The sequence below is a fragment of the Lepidochelys kempii genome, chromosome 2 (assembly GCF_965140285.1).
Source record: "Lepidochelys kempii isolate rLepKem1 chromosome 2, rLepKem1.hap1, whole genome shotgun sequence".
Taxonomy (NCBI): Eukaryota; Metazoa; Chordata; order Testudines; family Cheloniidae; genus Lepidochelys; species Lepidochelys kempii.
The window spans coordinates 199,199,746-199,220,900 of NC_136381.1; the positions used below are offsets into that span (position 1 = coordinate 199,199,746).

Genomic DNA, 21,155 nt, shown 5'->3' on the forward strand with positions numbered 1-21,155 from the left:
TGCAGTGAAAAATTGCCCAAAAGGGGCAATTTTTGAGTTCTTACTTCTTTCTGTCAGTCCATTTTTCAATCACACCATCATGAAAAATTCAAATCATGCTCAAAGTTTACATTCTATGTTTTAGTTTTAGCCATGTTATTCATATTTTTACAGTTTAAAACTCCTTTTAACTGAAATCTGTAATGCAACCTTAACTATGGAGTCATGATTAGAAACTCTATAATAAATATGCAAACAAGCTTACACATTAATGAACCAAGATCTGATGTTTTGAAATCATCCAATTATTAGAAAATGGGGTTTGCATAGATTGTAATAATACCTATATTTTTTCCATATTAGGAGTCTGAAACAATCTTCTTTAAAACCCTTCAATCAAATTTTCAGCATGTGCAAGTGTATGAGAACCAGTCTCTTCAAAAGAAAGCATTGGCTTCTATTCCAGTCCAAGCATTGAAAGAGAAAGCTCAAGAAAAGTTAGCACAAGCCAAAAAAGTGGATGAAGGTATTAGTTCTGACAATTTATGAGACACTAAAAATACTAGGTTAAACATTTGGGCGTAATGTGCATGTTTATAGACTAGGATTGTCATTATATTTTTGTGAGTTCAGAGTACTAGTTTTAAACTACACTAGTATTCAGAATGTATGTAGTATGCCATCTTATTCAATTAGTTTATCTGCTTAGTCAAAAAAGAAAAGTGCTTGGAGAATTAATGCTAATTCTTAGTTTAGGTTTGTTTTCTTTGTTTAAAATCACATTAGATAAAATTTTGAGGCTCACATTTCTTCGGTCCTTCAGGTTAATCTATTGAGTACCAGCGCATCATATGCATTTAAAATTCATGTGTGCACAGGGCTGAAGCAAAGTCCTGTATTCTGTACAGATGGGTCTTTGAGAGGTTTCATAAATTCAGTTCAGCTGAACCATTTCTTAAATTTATTAACCCTCTGTCCTGTCTTCCATTCTCACCTTCCTCTCCTCATCCACTGTGCACTGATATCTTAAATTTTGTATTTTCTCTTCCTTTGCATGCTTTTCTTTTATGTCCATCTGCTGTCCATCTGTTCATGGCTGGGGAAGGGGGGAGGGAAGAGAGAGCAAAGGAAATTTACTTGAATCCAGATTTCTGAACTAGCAGCAAATAGCATTAGAGGCAGCAGGATTCTGTACATATTACTTAGCTGCTTGCATCTGGAGTAGAATGAAGATAATAAATGTATGTATGTTTTAAGGAAAGGCAGAGCAATTTAAATAATTGATTGTATTTGTAATTGTTTATATTTTTAAATAATTGATTCATGTCGTCTTGAGCCAGTGTACAATTAATTTGAAAACTTGTCCAATTTTAACTTTACTTTAAAATGTATAATGAACTATATTCCAAATGCTGTTTCTTTTTTAAAACACCACTTTTGGTAGTGTGTCTTTTCTAAATTTTATAGAAATACAATATGCAAAAACCAAAATAATGGAAGTTAAGGCCTTGATCCTGCAAACAAGTATGTGACTTCACTCACATGAATAATCCTTTTGATTACCTGCCTAAAGTGAAGCATGTGCATAAGTGTTTGCAGCATCAGGATCTAAAACTGTATTTTTAATAAAAAACTACTCTTTGTGGCATAAAATCTTTCTCACTTCAAAGCAAAATTGCTTCAGTTAGACTTTCAAGACGTTAAGAAATTTATTTTGAATTTTTATGCACACGAGCCAAAAAATTCCAAAAAACGGAGTGTAAAATTAGCCTTCTATACCCAGATTTAGGCACCAAAAGGTGGGATTTTCAAAAGTAACATAGTGACTTGTGTTCCGAAGTCCTATTGACTTCAAACTGCATACCCTGATGGAAGAGTATCAGAGAATTTCAGCTTTCTTTACTTGTGGAAGTTAAGTATTTTACAAGGTTATGTTGGTTACAAATACATAGGGCCCTACCAAATTCACGACCATGAAAAACGCGTCATGGACTGTGAAATCTGGACTCTCCCCATGAAATCTGGTCTTTTGTGTGCTTTTACCCTACACTACATAGATTTTATGGGAGAGACCAGTGTTTCTCATAGAGGAGGTCCTGACCCAAAAGGGAGTTGCAGGGGTGTCATGGTATTGCCACCCTTACTTCTGTGTTGCCTTCAGACCTGGGCGGATGGAGAGCAGCAGATGTTGGCCGGGCACTCAGCTCTGAAGGCAGCACCACCAGCAGCAGTGCAGAAGTAAGGGTGGCAATACCATATCATACCATGCCACCCTTACTTCTGCGCTGCTGCCTTCAGAGCTGGGCGTCTGGAGGGTGGCAACCGCTGGCCAAGAGCCCAGCTCTGCAGGCAGCAGTGCAGAAGTAAGGGTGGCAATGCCATCCCATGCCATCCTTACTTCTGCACTGCTGCTGGTGGCAGCTCTACCTTCAGAGCTGGGCTCCCGGCCAGCAGCCACTGCTCTCCAGCTGCCCAGTTCTGAAGGCAGCAATGCCACCAGCAGCGGTGCAGAAATAAGGGTAGCAGTACCACAACCCTCCCCCTACAATAACCTTTTGACCCCTCCCAACTCCTTTTTGGGTCAGGACCCCTAAAATTACACAGTGAAATTTCAGATTTAAATAGCTGAAATCATGAAATTTGCTATTTTTAAAATCCCATGACCGTGAAATTGACCACAATGGAGCATGAATTTGGTAGGGCCCTACAAATATAGGATGGGGTATTCACTTATCAGTTTTATGTTTGAGATTGTGTTCTCATAATAATAATACTAAAATGTTTTCACTGAGCATTTAAAGTATGGAATTACCTAAAAGAAAAAAATCACTATGTAAATTTTGAAATTCTTCTAACAATTAGGAAACTAAAGAAATTACTACAAAACAATTTGAGACTAAAATGGAGATAAAGAACTAACTAGTAATATGTAAACAAGAAATATTATTTAACTTTAAAAAGTTGATTTAAACCAAAAAAAAATTGATGTTTTTGATATTTTTTTAAAATAATGATTTTTATCCATCTTCTTTAAGGGGGATGGGGCTTGTGTTCATGTGACCCCAGCCTCTACCGCTGATGTGTCAAAAGCGGCACTCAAGGTTTCAGACCTCGCACCTTAAACTCAGGTGTAAAAGAGTATAGGGAAAACTTTGCCATTTGTTAGGCAATGACAACTTAAATGCAGAGGTAGTGTGTTAACTTTAATTTTAAAAGCTGTATGGAAAGAGACTCCATTGAGAATGGGCTGTATGGAAGGGAGTAGCTACTGTTGCTAAGAAATAATCTACCTTGCCTGTTTCCTTGTAAATCTGTCACTGTTGTATTAAGACAGCCTCCTGGAGAAATTACCAGTGCTGTTGGAGAACAGTTATTAAAGGCAGATCTAAAAAACCTTTGGGATTTTGAAGAACAAGTCAAAGTCATAGACATTTTGGCTCATAAAGACCACCCTGATAAAGTTATGGTCATTTGAACAAGAGATTACAATGCTTGTCTTCATCTTCATTGGCCACCTGCCATTAGCAATGTAAATTGACCAGAATTATGTATACTTTTAACTTTTGTGATATCTGGGTATTTTCAAACAATCATTTCTTGTTGAAACAGATCATATTTGTCATCATTTTTGTGCTGAGCCTTTCATGCAGGATGTACTTTATGAACCCAGAGAAGAATATTTATGTAATAGTAGCAATTTTCTCTCCATAGAGGGGCATCATTGTATTCACCACTAACCAACAGAAAGAAAAATTGTCCTTTGATTGAAATTACCTCATTTAGTTTCTGGCAGACAGTTCAGAGAAAAGGTAGCAGTAAAATAGACACAAAGCATATCCAGTATATAAGCAATAGATGCTATTTCTGTTGAATCATTTATGGAACATTTTAAATTTGTATAATGCTAAAAAAGTCCAGTATCCTGTCTTCCGACAGTGGCAAGTGCCAGGTGCCCCAGAGGGGATGAACAGAATAGGTAACCATCAAGTGATCCATCCCCTGTCGCCCATTCCCAGCTTCTGGCAAACAGAGGCTAGGGATACCATTCCTGACATCCTGGCTAATAGCCACTGACGGACCTATCCTCCATGAATTTATCTAGTTCTTTTTTGAACCCTGTTATAGTCTTGGCCTTCACAACATCCTCTGGCAAGAAGTTCCACAGGTTGGCTGTGCGTTGTGTGAAGAAATACTTCCTTTTATTTGTTTTAAGTCTGCTGCATATTAATTTCATGTGATGACCTCTAGTTCTTGTGTTATGAGAAGGAGTAAATAACACTTCCTTATTTACTTTCTCCACACCAGTCATGATTTTATAGACTTCTATCATATCCCCCTTAGTCATCTCTTTTCCAAGCTGAAAAGTCCCAATCTTATTCATCTCTCCTCATATGGAAGGTGGTCCATACCACTAGTCATTTTTGTTTCTCTTTACTGAACGTTTTCCAATTCCAATACATCTTTTTGAGATGGGGCAACCACATCAGCATGCAGTATTCAAGATGTGGATGTACCATGGATTCATATAGAAGCAATATGATATTTTCTGTCTTATTATTTATCCCTTTCTTAATGATTCATAGAATCACAGAAGATTAGGATTGGAAGAGACCTCAGGAGGTCATCTAGTCCAACCCCCTGTTCAAAGCAGGACCCATCCCAACTAAATCATCCCAGCCAGGGCTTTGTCAAGCCAGGCCTTAGAAACCTCTAAGGATAGAGATTCTGCCACCTTCATAGGTAACCCATTCCAGTGCTTCACCACCCTCCTAGTGAAATAGTGTTTCCTAATATCCAGCCTAGACCTCCCCCACTGCAACTTGAGACCATTGCCCTTTGTTCTGTCTGGGGTGCAGGAGGGTGCTCCAGGCTGAGACTGAGAGGTTCGGAGGGCGGGAGACGGATCAGAGCTGGGGCAGGGGGTTAGGGTATGGGATGGGGTGTGAGGGCTCCGACTGGGGGTGCGGGCTCTGCGGTGGGGCTGGGGATGAGGTGTTTCAGGTGCAGGAGGGTGCTCCAGGCTGGGATCGAGGGGTTCAGAGGGAGGGAGGGGGATCAGGGCAGGAGATTGGGGTGCAGAGGGGCCTTGGGTGCAGGCTCCAGGCACTGCTTACCTCAAGCAGCTCTCGGAAGCATGTCTGCTCTCCAACTCCTATGTGGAGGCGCAGCCAGGCGGCTCTACGTGCTGCCCTGTCCACAGGGGCTGCTCCCACAGCTCCCATTGTCCGGGAACCGCAGCCAGGGCAGCGCCTGCAGATGGGGCAGCGCGCAGAGCCGCCTGGCCGTGCCTCCGTATACTATGTAGGAGCTGGAGCAGGGTCATGCTGTCTGCTTCCCGGGAGCTGTATTAAAAGATCCTCATTTAATATGAGTCACTCTAGTTCATCACCCTGGATTATCTCTGCACATCACATCTTTTTTTCAGAATGTTGACAATATAGTGCGACTTTGGTTTTGTATAGCATGTTGTTATAAAAATATCATATTACAGCTAGTCCAGTTTGTAAATGCAAACTACAAGCAAACAAATAAAATATCATATAGGCATTAACGTCTGTGACTGTGATGTGATCTAGATTATGAAGGAGCAAATGTCAGATTTATGGAGAACATTTATGAATGGGGGAGAGAGGAAGACTCAGGGTATAGTATTCAAAATATTTTTAAGTTAAAGGTGGTAAGGAATCAGAACAAAGAAGAGATGGGTCTCAATATTGGATTTTAAAAATCAGTCAGTTAGGTGCAATGAGGCTGTTCCAGATGGTAAGTAAATAAAGAAGTGTTATTTACTCCTTCTCATAACTGTAGGAAAGAAGGCTCTACAACCTGCTGCAAACAGACAGAAGAACAGGACAGAAGAGTCTTGTTATTCAAGCATAGGGGAACTGGCTGGACAACAGAAAGATATGGGGCCAGACAGCAAATGTCTAGTTTGGAGAAGTTGAACTGAAAGGACACATTTGCTTAATAATTATGAATGAAATCAAAACGTAGTTCACAAACCTTAATTATTGGAAAATATGCACTGTTCTGTACAATTTATAAAAGTCTGTTCGTACTAGAGATATTTGGCTATACTGCCACTAGCTTCTGGTAAAAAAAAACCTTTGGGATTTTGGAGTCAAAACAATTGTTATTTGTTGATTAGAAGCTATTCCATACCTCTGGAAAAATATAAGAGTTATTATGTTCTATGCTAAATTTCTCTGTATTCAATCCTTTTCTGTTCAATTCCTTATTCTAAATTTCTTTTTGGCTGTTTGTCTTGTTTTTAAAATATGATTTACCATTATTCAATCTTTAAAATCTTATTTTTTTAAAAATAGCATCTATATAATAATGTCTTGGTTGATACTTCAACTCTAGTTATGATAAAGGTCCAGATATAGTAATTATGTAGATATTGGAAAGGTCAAATGAATCTGAACTTGGTTAATCTTGTTTGAATTACTATGTTTTAATATTATAGGAACCCATGTGAATGAAGATGATTTTTTGTTGTTGGAGCTCTTGCAGTGGTTTAAGGGTGAATTTTTTCAGTGGGTGAATAACCTTGCTTGCAGCAAATGTGGTGGTCAGACAGAGCCTAAAGGTCTCATACCACCTAATGATGAAGATCTGAGATGGAATGCAAACAGAGTTGAAAATCATCACTGTAACCAGTGCCAGTTCAGCAATAGATTCCCAAGGTAAGCATAACCTTGGATTTTCTAAAATGCTACTTTGTATTTGTGTATTCTGTGAATTATTGGGAGACCGTTGCTTGTATTTTGTTTTACATAGATTGAAAACCCTACTGTAATACATACATAGATCATTTTAAAGAGTACCATGGGATTGTTGTGGGCGCCGATATTTATATTTTATCACCAATCAGCCTAGAATGCTTAATTTTAAAAAAATTATTGCATTTAAAAAGAGGGCCCTGTTTTTAAACAGAATATCTTTGACTGATCTTACCAAGTACATTTTCTGTATATAATTATTTTAATTAATATATATGCCATTATCAAGGTGGTTTTTAAAAAGAAATAAATAAACCATTGCACTTTCTTGGGGAAGCCCACAAAAGAGGGCATACTTCTGCTGACTGTAGCAGCAGATATGTACTAATTTCAGAATTGTGCTGACATCTGTTAATGAGGTTAGGGTACACAAATCCTACTTAAGTTGAGTTTTTTAAAATAAGAACAAGTTTTTTAAAATAAGAATTTTAGCTCTCTTAGAAGCAAGGAGATGGTCATCCAAATGTTAATTTTGTCCAGTGCAACAATCATCTTCAGCAACTAGTGTGAAGTCAATGGCACTGAGAACAGATGGGAGGACTACAGTAGAACCTCAGAATTATGAACTCTGATCAAAATGTTATGGTTGTTCTTTCAAAAGTTTACAACTGAACATTGACTTAATACAACTTTGAAACTTTACTACGCAGAAGAAAAAGGCTGCTTTTAACCATCTTAATTTAAATGAAACAAACACAGAAACAGTTTCCTTACCTTGTCCAAAAAAATTTAAAACTTTTCTTTATTTCTAGTAGTTTACATTCAATACAGTATTGTACTGTATTTTTCTTTTTGTCTCTGCTGCTGCCTGATTGCATACTTCCAGTTCCAAATGAGGTGTGTGGTTGACCAATCATTTCATAACTCTCGTGTACATAACTCTGAGGTTCTACTGTATAATGGTTCAAAGATTTGGAAGGGGAAAATATATATTCCTGTTAAAGTCCATTAACTGGTAGAAAGCACATAATTTACAATGAATAATGTTTAATTTTTTTAGGTATAATAATCCTGAGAAACTTCTGGAAACAAGACGTGGGCGTTGTGGAGAGTGGGCTAACTGTTTTACACTGTGCTGCAGAGCTATAGGATTTGAAGCTAGATATGTCTGGGATTCAACAGGTATCAATGCTCTAGAACACCTTAAACTTAGTATAAGCATGCATAAAAATGGGACTTACAAAATCATTAGATCTGTGTGTTCATGTTAGCTAACTGGTAACCGCTGAAGTTTCACAGTATCTTATGAACAAAATCTAGGTTAAATTTCCATTTTGTCTGATTATATGAAATATTCTACAAATGAGGTAAGGCTGCTGTTTTCAACATGATGAAATCTTTATATCTTACATTACATATTACATTCAGGTTCTCCTACTTTCAATGAAAATAAGCAGAATTCATTGTTTGTGCTTTCACATTTAAAAGGAGATGTGTCTGAAGGCATATAAACAGAAAATGCATTCTTCCCTCTACGCAGTTCCATGTTATTACTCCTGGGGGAATTCTGTGCCACTGTGTGTGTGCAGAATTCATGTCCCCCGCAGATTTCTTTGCTTCCCTGCAGAAAAATGACATTCTGACAGGGAAGCAAAGGGAAGCTACAAGAGCAGTCACGCACCACTCCCTAGCTGCACAGGTACATTGTTTCAGGCATCCAGAGCAGCCAGTGGAGAGGTAAATCACCATGGGGTTGGGGACACCCCAACTAGTGGCTCCTACCCTGAGCCGGGATCAGCTGCTAGTCCCGGCTGGGCTAGAGGCAGGAGAGGATGGGATTTCCTCTTCCCCTGGAAAAAGTGGCTGGGGCTGTGTCAGACTCACCCTCAGAATTCTCCCCCAGTTGCAGAAAGCTCAGCATCCTCCCCTACTTCCTGCCCCCATCGCTCAGCTGCAGGGGAGGGGTCATTGTACAGGGAGCTGCTCCCCGATCCACCCAACCCCCATGCATCCAAACCTCTCACACCCAGACACCCCCACCAAGCCTCACACCACACACCCAGAATCCCCCTAGCCCTCCATATCCAAACCTCACCTCATGGACCCTCAACCCCTGCATCTGGAGCCCTCCTGCACCCAGACCCCCTTGCCTCCGAACCGCCACCCCTACACCCAGATCACTCCCAACTGAGCTCCCTGCACGCAAACCTGCACCCTGAAGAGCCACACCCCCACCCCACACATCCACATCCCCATGCCACTGACCCCCAATTAACTGCACCCTGACCCCTGCCCCACCAAGCCCCACTTCCCCAGTACCCAGACCTCCCGATGAGACCCCCACACCCAGACCCCTCTACTAGCCCCAACCACTTTCACCCAGAAGCTCCTGCTGAGTCCCTGCACCTGGAACCCCCCCATGAGACTCTGTGTATTCAGATCCCCCCACACCTAGATCCCCCACTGAGCTGCCTGCACCCAGATTATCCCACACAGAATCCTTTCATCCCACACCTGGATCCCCCCACACTGAGCCCCTCCACACTTGGATCCTGCCTGGTTGATCCCACCCACGTCTCGACACTCAAAAGAACATGGTGTGCCTCACGCAGAGGGGCAGAGCCCCAGGGTGTTTCCGGGGCAGGCCCAGGCCTTGTGCTGTGTCAGGGTCACCACTGAGTCCATGTCTCCAGGGTAGGGGGTGGGGAGGCTGCAGGGTGATCTCCCACCTTTGTGCAGCCAGTGGCCTGTACTCCCCACTGCCATGCTGGAGCCTCTGCTTTTATTTATTGACAAATAAAACTTGCAGAATTTTAAAATATTGTGCACTGAATTTTAAATTTTTTGGCACAGAATTTAATGTTTTGGCTCAGAATGCCCTCAGGAGTAATGTTATGCTCCCTATTTAATTGATTTGGAAGAGTTTAAATATCTCAAACTGCAAGAACAGAAAACCCATCTAAAAAACATTCAGTGTTTTCCTTGGCCTGTCTCTCATGCAGATCATGTGTGGACTGAGGTATATTCTTCATCCCAGCAGAGATGGCTTCATTGTGACCCTTGTGAAACTGTCTGTGATAAACCTCTTCTCTATGAGATTGGCTGGGGAAAGAAGCTCTCCTATGTAATTGCATTCTCCAAGGATGAGGTAGGGGTAGGGATAATAATATGCTATGAAATAAAAATACAAATTTGCCTTGAGAAAGAAGCTGTGCAAAGTATACCATTTTAATGGGATCTGCTAGATTAATGTAAGGGAAGACAGTCTCTTGATCATGTTGTCTATTGAAAATACACATATTTAAGAGGCAGAATATATATGTATTTTTTTAACTTCTGCAACTTATACTTGAGGTTGTTGATGTCACCTGGAGATATTCCTGTAAACACGAAGAATTACTTTCTAGAAGGACACAAGTCAAAGAAGCAGCATTGCGTGAAACCATAGAGAGGCTTAATAAACTGGTACGTAGCTTTACCTCAACTGATTTATTAAAATGACATGTATTGGAAACAGACTATGTAAATTCCTTGGACAAGGGAGCCCAGTCCTGATAAAGGTCTCTGTGTACTACAAAAAAATTAAATATTGCTATTTATACATTCTTTGTGATTTTACATAAGACCACTTCAGGACCAATCACAGCATAGCATTTTTGTCAGTTGCCAGTCGGTTCTCTGCATAGTCAGTCATATTTCCTTACTTTGATTAGGGAAAAGGAAATTATTACCTTTTACTCCTGTTGGCTCTGCAGAGAAAGTGAGCTGGATTCTGTTCTCTCTTGTGTATCAACAGATAAGTCTAATTTCAATCAATTATACCTGTGCAAACAGTTGACTTGCACAGCTTCAATGAGACCATACTTTTAATACCATAAGGTTGTAGAGCTGTAAGAGAGGGCCTAATTCATTTTGCAGAACTTTTTTTACTGGCTGTGAGAGAAGAACTCAGCCTGACTCAACTCTCAGGCTGCTTGCAGGACTGTCCATGAAGAAATAAGAAGCGTTAAAGGTCAGCTTAGCATATTTGATATGGAAATCATTGAGACAAAAATGGACTGTCAGTCAAATGCATTTTAAAGACATTTTCTCAAGAAAACCCACCCTTTTTAATCATATGGTAAAAGAAGGTTATATAATAATTCTTGTTCTACATACCAGACTTCTTTAGGCTCACTTGATTTATCTTGAAGTGTAAAGGCATGATTTTACTCAATTCTGTTGCTTCTTAAAAATATGCAACTCATACTGCATTTGTAATGGCATGCATCATTGTGAATCTACTCTTTCAGCCTTTATGTAATTTTTATGCTTAGACTTATTCACCAAACCAAAACTGCTGGTAACTGGAACAGTCCACGGTGTAGAAGAAAGGCTTGACCCAATAATCATGCCTTTTTTCTATTCCCAGACAAAAAAAATACATTAAGATTGACACTACATATCAGTGATTTAGAATACAATACATTACAAGGATGTTTGAATGATGCAAAAAACATGCATTATAATCCCATGAAATTCAGATAGAATTTACCTTAAAAGAAACCCAAACAGATTAAGGTATGGACATATGCAGTTAAGGCACTCAAACATTTTTTAAAGTCACTGCACAGTGCCATGCAATAACTATACAATTAGGATTGAGGCATATTAATGCACGTGATCCCAGTTTAATGTTTTAACAATCAGTTTAAATCTAGATTCTTTCATGTTTATTTCCTTATGGTGTCATTCCAGGGCTGAGATACAGTTGGAACTAATCTGAAAGATTATTTTTTCTTTGAGGTTTTTTGCACTTTTTTTTTTATTATGACAGAGACAACAATCCTTGTCAGAAAGCAGAAAGAGAGTGCTCCTGGAGAGGATAATTGTGGAGCTTGTTGAGTTCATTTCTCCCAAAACTCCTAAACCTGGTGAACTTGGTGGAAGGATATCTGGTTCAACGGCTTGGAGAGTAGCCAGAGGTGAAATTGGTTCAGAGGTATTTAATTTGTCAACTGGTGATCATTTTAGGGGGGGGTGTCTAAATTGTTTGTCTCTTAATTATAGGCTAATGACTGACATTCTTTTGATTAAAGCTACAACATAACAAAAGCAGGAAATTTAAGAAAACTGAAATTAAGGTGTTTGGGAAATCAACACATTAAGTTGTTGACAATTTCCTCAAGAATTCTGGGGAATCTAATTAAGCTGGAGAGCAATTTTCTACCAACTTTTTTTTGTGAATAAAATGTAAATCAAGGCCCACTGTGAATGTGTAACTGCAACTCCCACAAAGTAAGATTAATTAATGTTTACATAATCCCCCCTCACCTCAAGGTTCTTGGCTAAATGGAGTTTTTAATGTTCTTAATTCCTTATGCGGAGAGACAATTTCCTAAAAACAACCATTCTAGATAGGCCAGTACACAAAGGTATCAATTATTCCTAACATTTTGCACATCCTTTTCTAGTGATCTTGTCATTTGATGTAAAGAGGATGACAATCTAAATACTGAATTAGAGCTAGTTAAATGGAACTAATGGATTTCATAGCAATGTTCAGATTTGAGATACTAGAGTTTATTTCAACTATACATATTTTAGGGGACTTTATTTCTGTCTTACTGAATCTCATGATATGAAGGATGATTAGAAATCAATTTTTAAGTGCATATACTCCATTTTCCCTTGTTTTCTGAATATCTTTATCAAATTCACACTTACCCTTAATTTTGAAAGCCGATCTTTATTTTTGTTTCCCTATCAGATTTAGAAAGACATTGTTCTGTAAATTGCTATAGTTAGCTGCAGCTTTCACCATTAGTCATTGAGCTATGCTTGCTCTCTTAATATAGCTTAATAATTTGCTTTTTTCTCAGTGTGTTAAATCTGTTTAACACACCTAATTCGTACAGCACCATGTCATACATGAACATGAAAAATCTTTTGTAAACTACTATTTACTGTAGACAGACTCATGGTTTCAGTTATTTTAGAATACTTTACTTCCCCTTTCTCTGTGAAAGATTTATATTTATTCTAGCAAAGTAATGTAAAATTTCTAAGTTGGGGCAAACATTTTTCAATGAAAAAAACATTCTAGTATTTTTTAATTGGCTACTATACAGTTTTTCATAAAGAACTGTGGACCTCTTTGGTGTACTGCTTATAGAATAGCTAAGGGCATGGTGATCTACTTTATCAAATATATATATTTGCCAGATGTGTATGCTAAACAAAAAAGAAAAAATAAAATTAGCATGATCCCTTCAAATACATCGCAAAACACCAATGTATAGTTTTTGGTTTTGTTCAGAGGAGAAAAGAAGTCATTTTTATTCCATCTGGGAAAGAGAAGACCTCTAAACTCTTCCACCTCAGTTACAATATAGTGGAAGACAGCTATACACGACTTTCCAATAATAATGAAAAAATCACTGGCTGGGAGGAAGGTGTGTGGAAGACTGAGTCTCTATGGAGAAAGGTTGAAACGGATTGGAAAATGGTAAGGATTGGAATTAAATAAATTTCTGTAGAATTTTCTAGATTATTAATATCCTCTAGCTATTAAAGTCTAAAATTACTAAGCATATTTTGCATCACATTTCTCTTAATGCTTAAGGATTCAGTTGGAGTTGCCAAATTTTACTGTCCTGCTTCAGATAAGATTGTTAACTGATACGAGAAATTGGAAATGAAGTCAGCTTGCCTTTCAGAATGGGATGATTGACTTCTCTGCAGATAACAAGAACCCTGCTGGAGCACTAAAGTTTAAGACCTACCTTCTCCCTGTGTTCACATGGACACGCACAATACTGCATGTATTAATAAGGAATATTTCTTTCCAAAGAGTCTAAATTGTTTTTTCAGCGGTGGTGCAATAGCTTTGTAGTATATCATATCTCTTCATCACACAGACAAAAAGGAAGAAATTCCTTATGCTAAACCTTACACTCCATCTGCAAGAAGGGAAAAAGCTGTCAGTTACTCAGATTATTGAAGACCCTGCCTAAACCCTTCCCATCTGCTGACACACTGAGCAACGGAAGGATCATGCACTCCAAATCTAAAGAGGGAGAGGAAATTAAGGCTAAACTGGGGAAGGAGACATTTACTAGCAAACAGCCACCAAGTATGGAGCTGAGCATTCTATATTAGTGACTATTGTTTTGCTCTCCCTAACATCTTGTTAGCCTGACAGCTCCCTCTGTCCAGTCATACCACCAACTTAGGCCAGGCTTTGCCTCCTCTCCACAATGGAAAATTAAGCTTACCAGAGAAGTTAATTTCACTCTGAAATTTGCTGTGCTGGCCCAGTATACAACAGCCTGTCAGAGCACCATGGAAGAACAGGATGGGGAAGTGCACAAAGAGGAAAGGAGGGAAACAGCTAGAGGGTAAGATGAAGGGTAAAAGAAGATGCAACAGAGTGGGATAATGGAGGAAAGAAGAACAGGGAAGGGTAAGAGATCAGACTGGGCACTCCCCAGCCTTCCCACGTCTAGAAACACTGTGGCTGTACCTCACACCTTCAGGTACTCATATGATCAGACTTCCCATTTTTGCAAGAAACATATGGTCCAGGTAAAAAAAAAACTAGCCACTAATCAGGGGAGTGCTCTGTTCAAATACATATATCTGCTCTTTTGCTCAGCTCTCTACTCTGGGTATATGTAACAAGTGGAGCAGGGAGCACTGATGTGTGACTGAGCAAGAAGAGTTTACCAGCAGTAAGCAGTTCTTCCATGAAGTTGGAAGAATTTGGGGGTGGGTAGGAAAACTGACAGCAGATACCCATCAGGCTTGTAGATGTGATATGGCACTTCTATAGAACGCCACCTTGTGGAATGTTCAGTCTTTTAACTTAAGCAGATGTACCACTTAAGAAGTTGGAGTCCAGCTATCCAGAAAGAAAAGGAGGACTTGTGGCACCTTAGAGACTAACCAATGTATTTGAGCACAAGCTTTCGTGAGCTACAGCTCACTGCATCGGATGCATGCAGTGGAAAAAGAGAAGCCTTCATTATAAAAAAAAAAAAAAGGTTCATCCTTTAATTTGGAATGAAGGGAGAGGAAACCAACAAAGGCGACCCAAAAGGTAAAGTTCTTCTTTGAGATGTTTTGCACATGCTCACTCTGATTTAAGTGTGCAAGCACCCTGATCACAACTGTCAGAGATTTTTCCCCTAGTGGTATTTGTCGGCTTGGTGCTGGTGCCACACACGCATAGTGCCGGTATAGGGGGCCCCCGCTGAGCCCGCGCTCCTCGGTCCCTTCTGACTGCCTGTTCAGCTGTTGGAACTTCCCCTCTTTATCTTGAGCTAAGTGTTTTAGTGGTTTCCACTATTTTTCATTGTAAATAGTTAGATTTTGATAGTTTAGTAGTTTCAGTACATTTAAGTAGTCATAGTATAGGACTGGGACTCCTCTCCGTGCTCGGAGAGGTGCTTTGACCCTCCCCCGGTACTGGGGCATGCCTCGGGCACCAGGGTTTAAATAGTGCTCTTTGTGTGGCAAACCTGTGCCTACTAGTTACCCTCACTTGAGTTGTCTCAAGTGTTTGGGAGTGGGTCACAGGAAAGAGTGCTGTAACATCTTCTAGGAATTTAAGCACACACACAGAAAGACAGAGCAGCAAGGTTGAAAGTCCTACTTATGGAGGCGGCGCTGAGACAGAGCAGAGATCAGACTTGGCATCGAATATTTCGGCGTCAGTACAAAGTGCTCCGCTGGTGGCTAAGAGCTCTCGGCACTGGTCCTCCTCACTGGTACGGAAGAAGAAACGTTGAGGCCACCGGAGAAGACTTGCTCGCTGGCACTGAAGGGAGACAAGCCAGCAGATCGGGATAGAGTGAGATCCGTGCTGGGCCGCTCTCCCTCCCCAGCACTGCAGCAACCACTGGCAGAAGCATCGGCACCGCAGACCCCAGTAGTGCTCAACCAACCAGATGGTTGGCACTGGGCAGACCAGTTTGCAGTGCCTTCAACCCCAGAAGCCTATGCAGCTGCTAATGAGCTGATGACTTTGTCGATACCGAGCCCAGATGGGAGATAGGATGCGGCACCAGTGGCACCACTCAGTGGCACCGCGGCATCGACTACCTTTAAGCCAGTTTCAAGACCAACCTCCAGGGGGAAACCCCCTTCATTGCTTCATCAGAGATGTCTCCACAGCACCGATCTCCAGCACCGGGAGGATCGGCCCCACCATGGTCACCACAGTCCTCCACCTACACATTGTCATCTTCATCAAGTTCAGACTCGGGATCCAACTATTCAAGACACCGGCACTGAAAGGAGACTCTGTGTCAGTCTCCACAGACAATGCTATCATTGGGAGTGCCGGGAGCATGGATGACCCAAGGCGCTGGGCCCATGGCGTCTGGCATCCCTACAATGGGGCTTTTGGAACCTGTGTGGTCTTCCCCCAGGCCAAGGGACCAGCTCACGATGCTCCTACTTGGTGCGCTCGGAGACTGTTGTGGCACCAGGGGTGCACAGGTAAACTCTGGATCCAACCCCCTGTACCGGTCCTGATGCCAGAGTAGGTCCCAGCACCGGCGCCCAAGCAGGGATACTCCCTGGTACTGATGCCAGTACTGGAACCAGTACCAGTACCCAAGTTCTTGTGCCTCGGGAACAGGCTGCAGTAGACACTATGGCAGTGCACATCTCTTCCTCATCATCTCAAGAGGACGAGCTCATGCTCAAGGGGCTCTCCCCCCCACAGGACGATGTAAGGGCCCACCAAGACTTGTTAAAGTGGGTGGCCTCTAACCCTGGCAGGCAGAGGTCATTAAGGAACCATCAGATGGGTTCCTAGACATTCTGTTGGCCACAGCCCCTACGAAGGTGGCCCTGCTCTTACACAAATCCATTTTGGGACCTATTAAGGCCACTTGGCAGACTCCTGCTTCCATTCCACCCACAGCAAAGAGAACAGAAAGAAAATACTTTGTGCCCACAAAAGGCTGTGAGTTCTTGTTCTCTCATCCCCCTCTTGGGTCCCTCATTGTGGCGGCTGCTAACAAAAAGGAGCACCAAGGTCAGATAAGATTTACCCCCAATCCAAAGGAGCCCAGGAAAATGGACCTTCTGGGTAGGAAGGTCTATTTGATGGGGGGACTCCAGTTGGGGATAGTGAACCAGCAGGTGTTGCTGGGTCGTTACGATTACAACATGTGGGAAGTGATGAACAAAGTCAAAGACAAAGACAGACCTCCCCAGGCTTGGTGGGGGCCCCTTATACCGGCTCTATGAGTGCGCTGCACCACGGGGCACCAGCGCCAAGCTGACGGATACCACTAGGGGAAAAATCTCTGACAGCTGTGCTCGGTGCACTTGCACACCTACATCGGAATGGACATGTGAAACACATCTCAAAGAACAACAGTTACAAAAGGTAGGTAACTGTTTTTTACCCTAAAGCTAACTATGGATCTCAGTCCACAAGCTGTAGAGAAGAAATACCAACTGCAGTGCAAAGCAGAAAGATAAGAAAGGCAAACTGATGCAGGTAAAGTGGATTTGCTGATCCTTTAGCTAGTATCCTGATTAGCAGTAATCACCACCTTATTTTTATACTGCAGTGCTGTAAACGAACATGTCCCTGAGGTAAAACTTCATAGAATTAGACCCAACTAGCTGAAGAAAACTAGGATTTAATAGGCCAAATTCCCCCAGAACCATCTGCAGCACATGGTGCTAATAAGCACAACGTAAGGAGCAACATAAGAACCTGTTCATCTAAAATCATCAGATTTTTAAAACCTTGTATCCTCAGGTTCTTTCTTACAGTCTACACTAACCATCTTCCAAAAAAATTGCACTCGGGTGAAAATGTAAACTGGATTTTAACCTTCTAGATTCAGACTGCTTGCAGTTCCTTCAGTAAAGGGTAGCAGTATAAACAGGTAGGCACAAATAAGGAGGCTATGCAATATAGGCAGGAAACTTCAGGTGTACTCTAAGCTGCTGATGGCCCCAAAAGATCATTACAGTGATTGGGGTTGCTGGAGTGTAGTGGACTCTAGTCATCCCCTCTCTGACTGCTGGCATGCCAAGGCCTAGAAAGGGTGGCACAAAGCCAGCTGCACCAGTTGAGGAGTCCCACACATCTCTTTATTTGTTACACAAGCTTTCCCATCCCATTTGTGCTACCATAGAAGGGCAAAGGAGCCAAAACAGGATGGAAAATCTGGCCCATTGTAGTTACTTAAAAGCAGAACCCTACATACTTAAAACAGTATGTGTCTATATCGCTAAAATACCACGCAGCACATTAAAGATCTTCCCCTACTATTTCAATGAAGTAAACTCCACTGAAAATGTACAGCTACCCAATATCACTGTAAAAACAGGAATAAGGTATTAGAAGGAGATTCTGTGCAAAGTTTTATTGTGTACAAACTTATTTTTCAATGACTTAATAAAGACTAAGTTTTTTTACGCGAAGGTTTAGTGCCCTTATAAAGACATTTCATTTGATCTGGGCTCAGCATCCATCTTTCAATACCTTAACCATGATGTTTTTCCATTTAGGTTTATTTAGCCCGAAAAGAAGGGTCATCCTCTTCTTACATCTGCTGGAAGTTTGAGTGTGGGTCAGTTGGTCTAAAAATAGACAACATTTCCATTAGAACGAACAGTCAGACATTTCACAGTGGAAGAATAAGGTGGAGATTGCGCTCCAACATAGCAGAAGTTGATCTGACTGGAGGTAAGTGTGAAATCTGATTGATTTTATTTTTTAAATCATGAGGTATACGTGCTAATGAAAATGCAATGCACTAGTACGCTGGGAAGTGGAGGTTGGAGAAACAACGTAAGCAATAAAGAAAGTTAAAATGCAGTTGCATTTTAACCTTTTCCCACTCAAGCTTTTTGCCAAGGATAAGGAAATATGTGAGAACAATCAATATACAGCTCTCACCTGCCACATTTTTCCATATTTGGGGAAAATAAAATTAGGATCTAGCAAAACCTGATGTGGATACAGGATATATATGGGCTCTTCAAAGCAGGGATTGTCTTTATATTCATACATCATATAGCAGAATGGGGCACCCAATCCTGACTGGAGCCTCTGGAGACTACCACAATACAAATAATAAATAATAATTTGCAGTGGACTTTTTCCACCATTTGAATTAGAAGATATATTTGATTATCTGCAAGTCAGACACTTTAATGTTCATTACAAATTGCCTCTTGAACATGTATTCTAGCAATATAAATTATCTGTGGCAGAACTTTAATTGTTTGTGGTTTTTTTCTCCCCCAACAGATAAAATTCTTCGCTCCTATTCAGATTTCTCTGATGCAACAGAAGTTATTTTGGAAGCTGAACTAAGTGGAGGGGATGGTGATATTGCATGGCAGCACACCCAGCTGTTTAGAGAGAGCTTAAGTAACTCTGGAGAAAATAGTTTGGAGATAATTATAAAACTCATTGGTCTCTGAGAACTTAAACAGAGGAGAAATGCTATTGGCAACAGGGGTTTATTTTATAAAATATGCTGTGGATACAATGTGAGGACTTGATTGTCAATTACCATGGTTCATACTGCTGGTATTTTATTTCCCATTTGCCCGTTTTAATTTGGCCATCATGAAAATAATAATTTTTATACTATGGACCATAAAGAAACATTGGAATTTTGAAGGTTTTATTCTTGTGTAAACTTATAGCAAATATGGAAATGTCAAAGTAAAAACGTGTTTCATCCAAAACACAAACACAAAATTAAGGTATTCAGAGTTACAATTGATGCTCCATCCTAAACTTACTTCATAGTGAGAGGGGGAAATAATTATAGGAAAGCAAACTGAGTGAGGAACATACAGCAGTTTTAACTTTGAATTTCTGGGCTGGTTTGTTTCACAATCTCTGCTGTTATTTGGAGTTAAAATTTGAACTTAATGGTCTGGTAGGCAGCATGTGTTATGTTACTTTTAATTTTAAAAGACTTGTAAAAAGGATAATATTAGCCCCTAACATCTCCTGTGGTTAAATCTACATACTATTTAGGCATTTTAAAAGTTACAATATTATTTTACATGATGCACCAGAACAGGAGCTTTAGATAAATATGAAGGCAGTTTTTAAGATGGCCTAGAAATATGCGTGTATTGGTCTAAGTAATAAACATATTTTGGAGTATACTAGTATACTGGGTAAATACATTTATGTGAAATTCATGTTCAACATGTACCTAGAAATTCTGTTATGGTCTATCATGTAAAATAGAGATTTAAAATTGAGTAAAAACAAATAATGTTTATCCTGGAAAATGCCTAGTTTGTTATACATATTTTTGTACAATATGAACCCATATTTATCCCCTTTTTATTAACTTGTTTACTGAGCTGATAGATCATAATCGCTTTTTAAGAAGCTATTATCTTGTGTCAGTCTGAGTCTCATGCACCAGATTTGGTGCTAGAAGTACATGAGGTGCTTTTCTTCCCCCCTTGATGCATTAAAATTTTCAGACCACAGAATTCAGTTTTTAACTTTTTGCCCCAAACACAACCGACACTACTATCCAGGAGATTAAACTTCCATTTTCAGTCCTGGTCTAGCCCCAGGGCCCGTCGTGGCCTGGGAGTGCTGTGGATGCAGTATAATGAGCCACTAGAGAGTGAATGCTTGGTTTCAACAGCCTCCATGAACTATTAAGAGATTGTGTAACTGTCTCCTCCTCCCCGCCCCTACCCCCACCACACAATCAACAAACATCTGAGGGACTTTGTTGGGATTTTAAAAAGTGATGGACTACCTTATTACCTGTACAGTTATGCAAACTAAGAAGAGACTTCAGGATTTAAACTGATTATTTGTAGGGGATTAGGAAGAGATACTCTGCACTCCCTATGTAGAGAACACTTGAACAACTCAACACAAATGAAATGCACAGAATTGCACATATCAGAACAATGTTAATATACACACATATATTCCCATGCACTCACCTAGTACAATGTGACATCATGGCTTGATGAACCTGTAGCTTCAAAGAAAAAAAAAGTTCTAATAGTGAGGAATACAAGATAAGACAGAGCTAAACGGTAAGGAAATAGTCCATATAGAAAAAGGGTTTGTACAGAGGATAGGAGACTCTGAAAGAACTAATTATCAAGTAGAATCAATTGAAAATATGCAAAAGAAGAGGGAATAAACTAATAGTAGAATATTCTACATTCTGCTTGAACAGCAGGAGCAGCAAGAATTACAAAGGTATAAGGAAAACTAGTAGGTATGAGGATCTCAAAGCAATACACAGTAAAGAGGAGAAATACATTGATTAAGTTTGTGGACATGTTACAAGACCATTTCTCTATAAATTATGGGCTTCAACTCCCATTGACTTTAATGGCACTGAATCAGGGCTTATTTTAAGGAAGATTGAAAAGGGTTTGCAATGTTTTGTAACGCAAAAGATTACTGGTGATATAGAAGTGAGGAAG

The 21,155-nt window shown here is 40.2% G+C and overlaps 1 protein-coding gene across 2 annotated transcripts in view; it reads left to right on the forward strand.

Annotated features, from left to right (window-relative positions):
* The window catches only part of NGLY1 (N-glycanase 1), a 47,924-nt gene extending 27,735 nt beyond the window's left edge, over positions 1-20,189 (forward strand). For both annotated transcript variants that reach the window (XM_073333456.2, XM_073333455.2), the window contains 9 exons: positions 343-505; positions 6,449-6,668; positions 7,765-7,886; positions 9,707-9,852; positions 10,059-10,169; positions 11,521-11,685; positions 13,003-13,191; positions 18,228-18,405; positions 18,973-20,189. In XM_073333456.2, coding sequence (XP_073189557.1) covers positions 343-505; positions 6,449-6,668; positions 7,765-7,886; positions 9,707-9,852; positions 10,059-10,169; positions 11,521-11,685; positions 13,003-13,191; positions 18,228-18,405; positions 18,973-19,148 — 1,470 coding nt within the window. In that variant the 3' untranslated portion in view covers positions 19,149-20,189. The remainder of the gene's footprint in view (positions 1-342; positions 506-6,448; positions 6,669-7,764; positions 7,887-9,706; positions 9,853-10,058; positions 10,170-11,520; positions 11,686-13,002; positions 13,192-18,227; positions 18,406-18,972) is intronic.
* Positions 20,190-21,155: the final 966 nt, after the last annotated feature.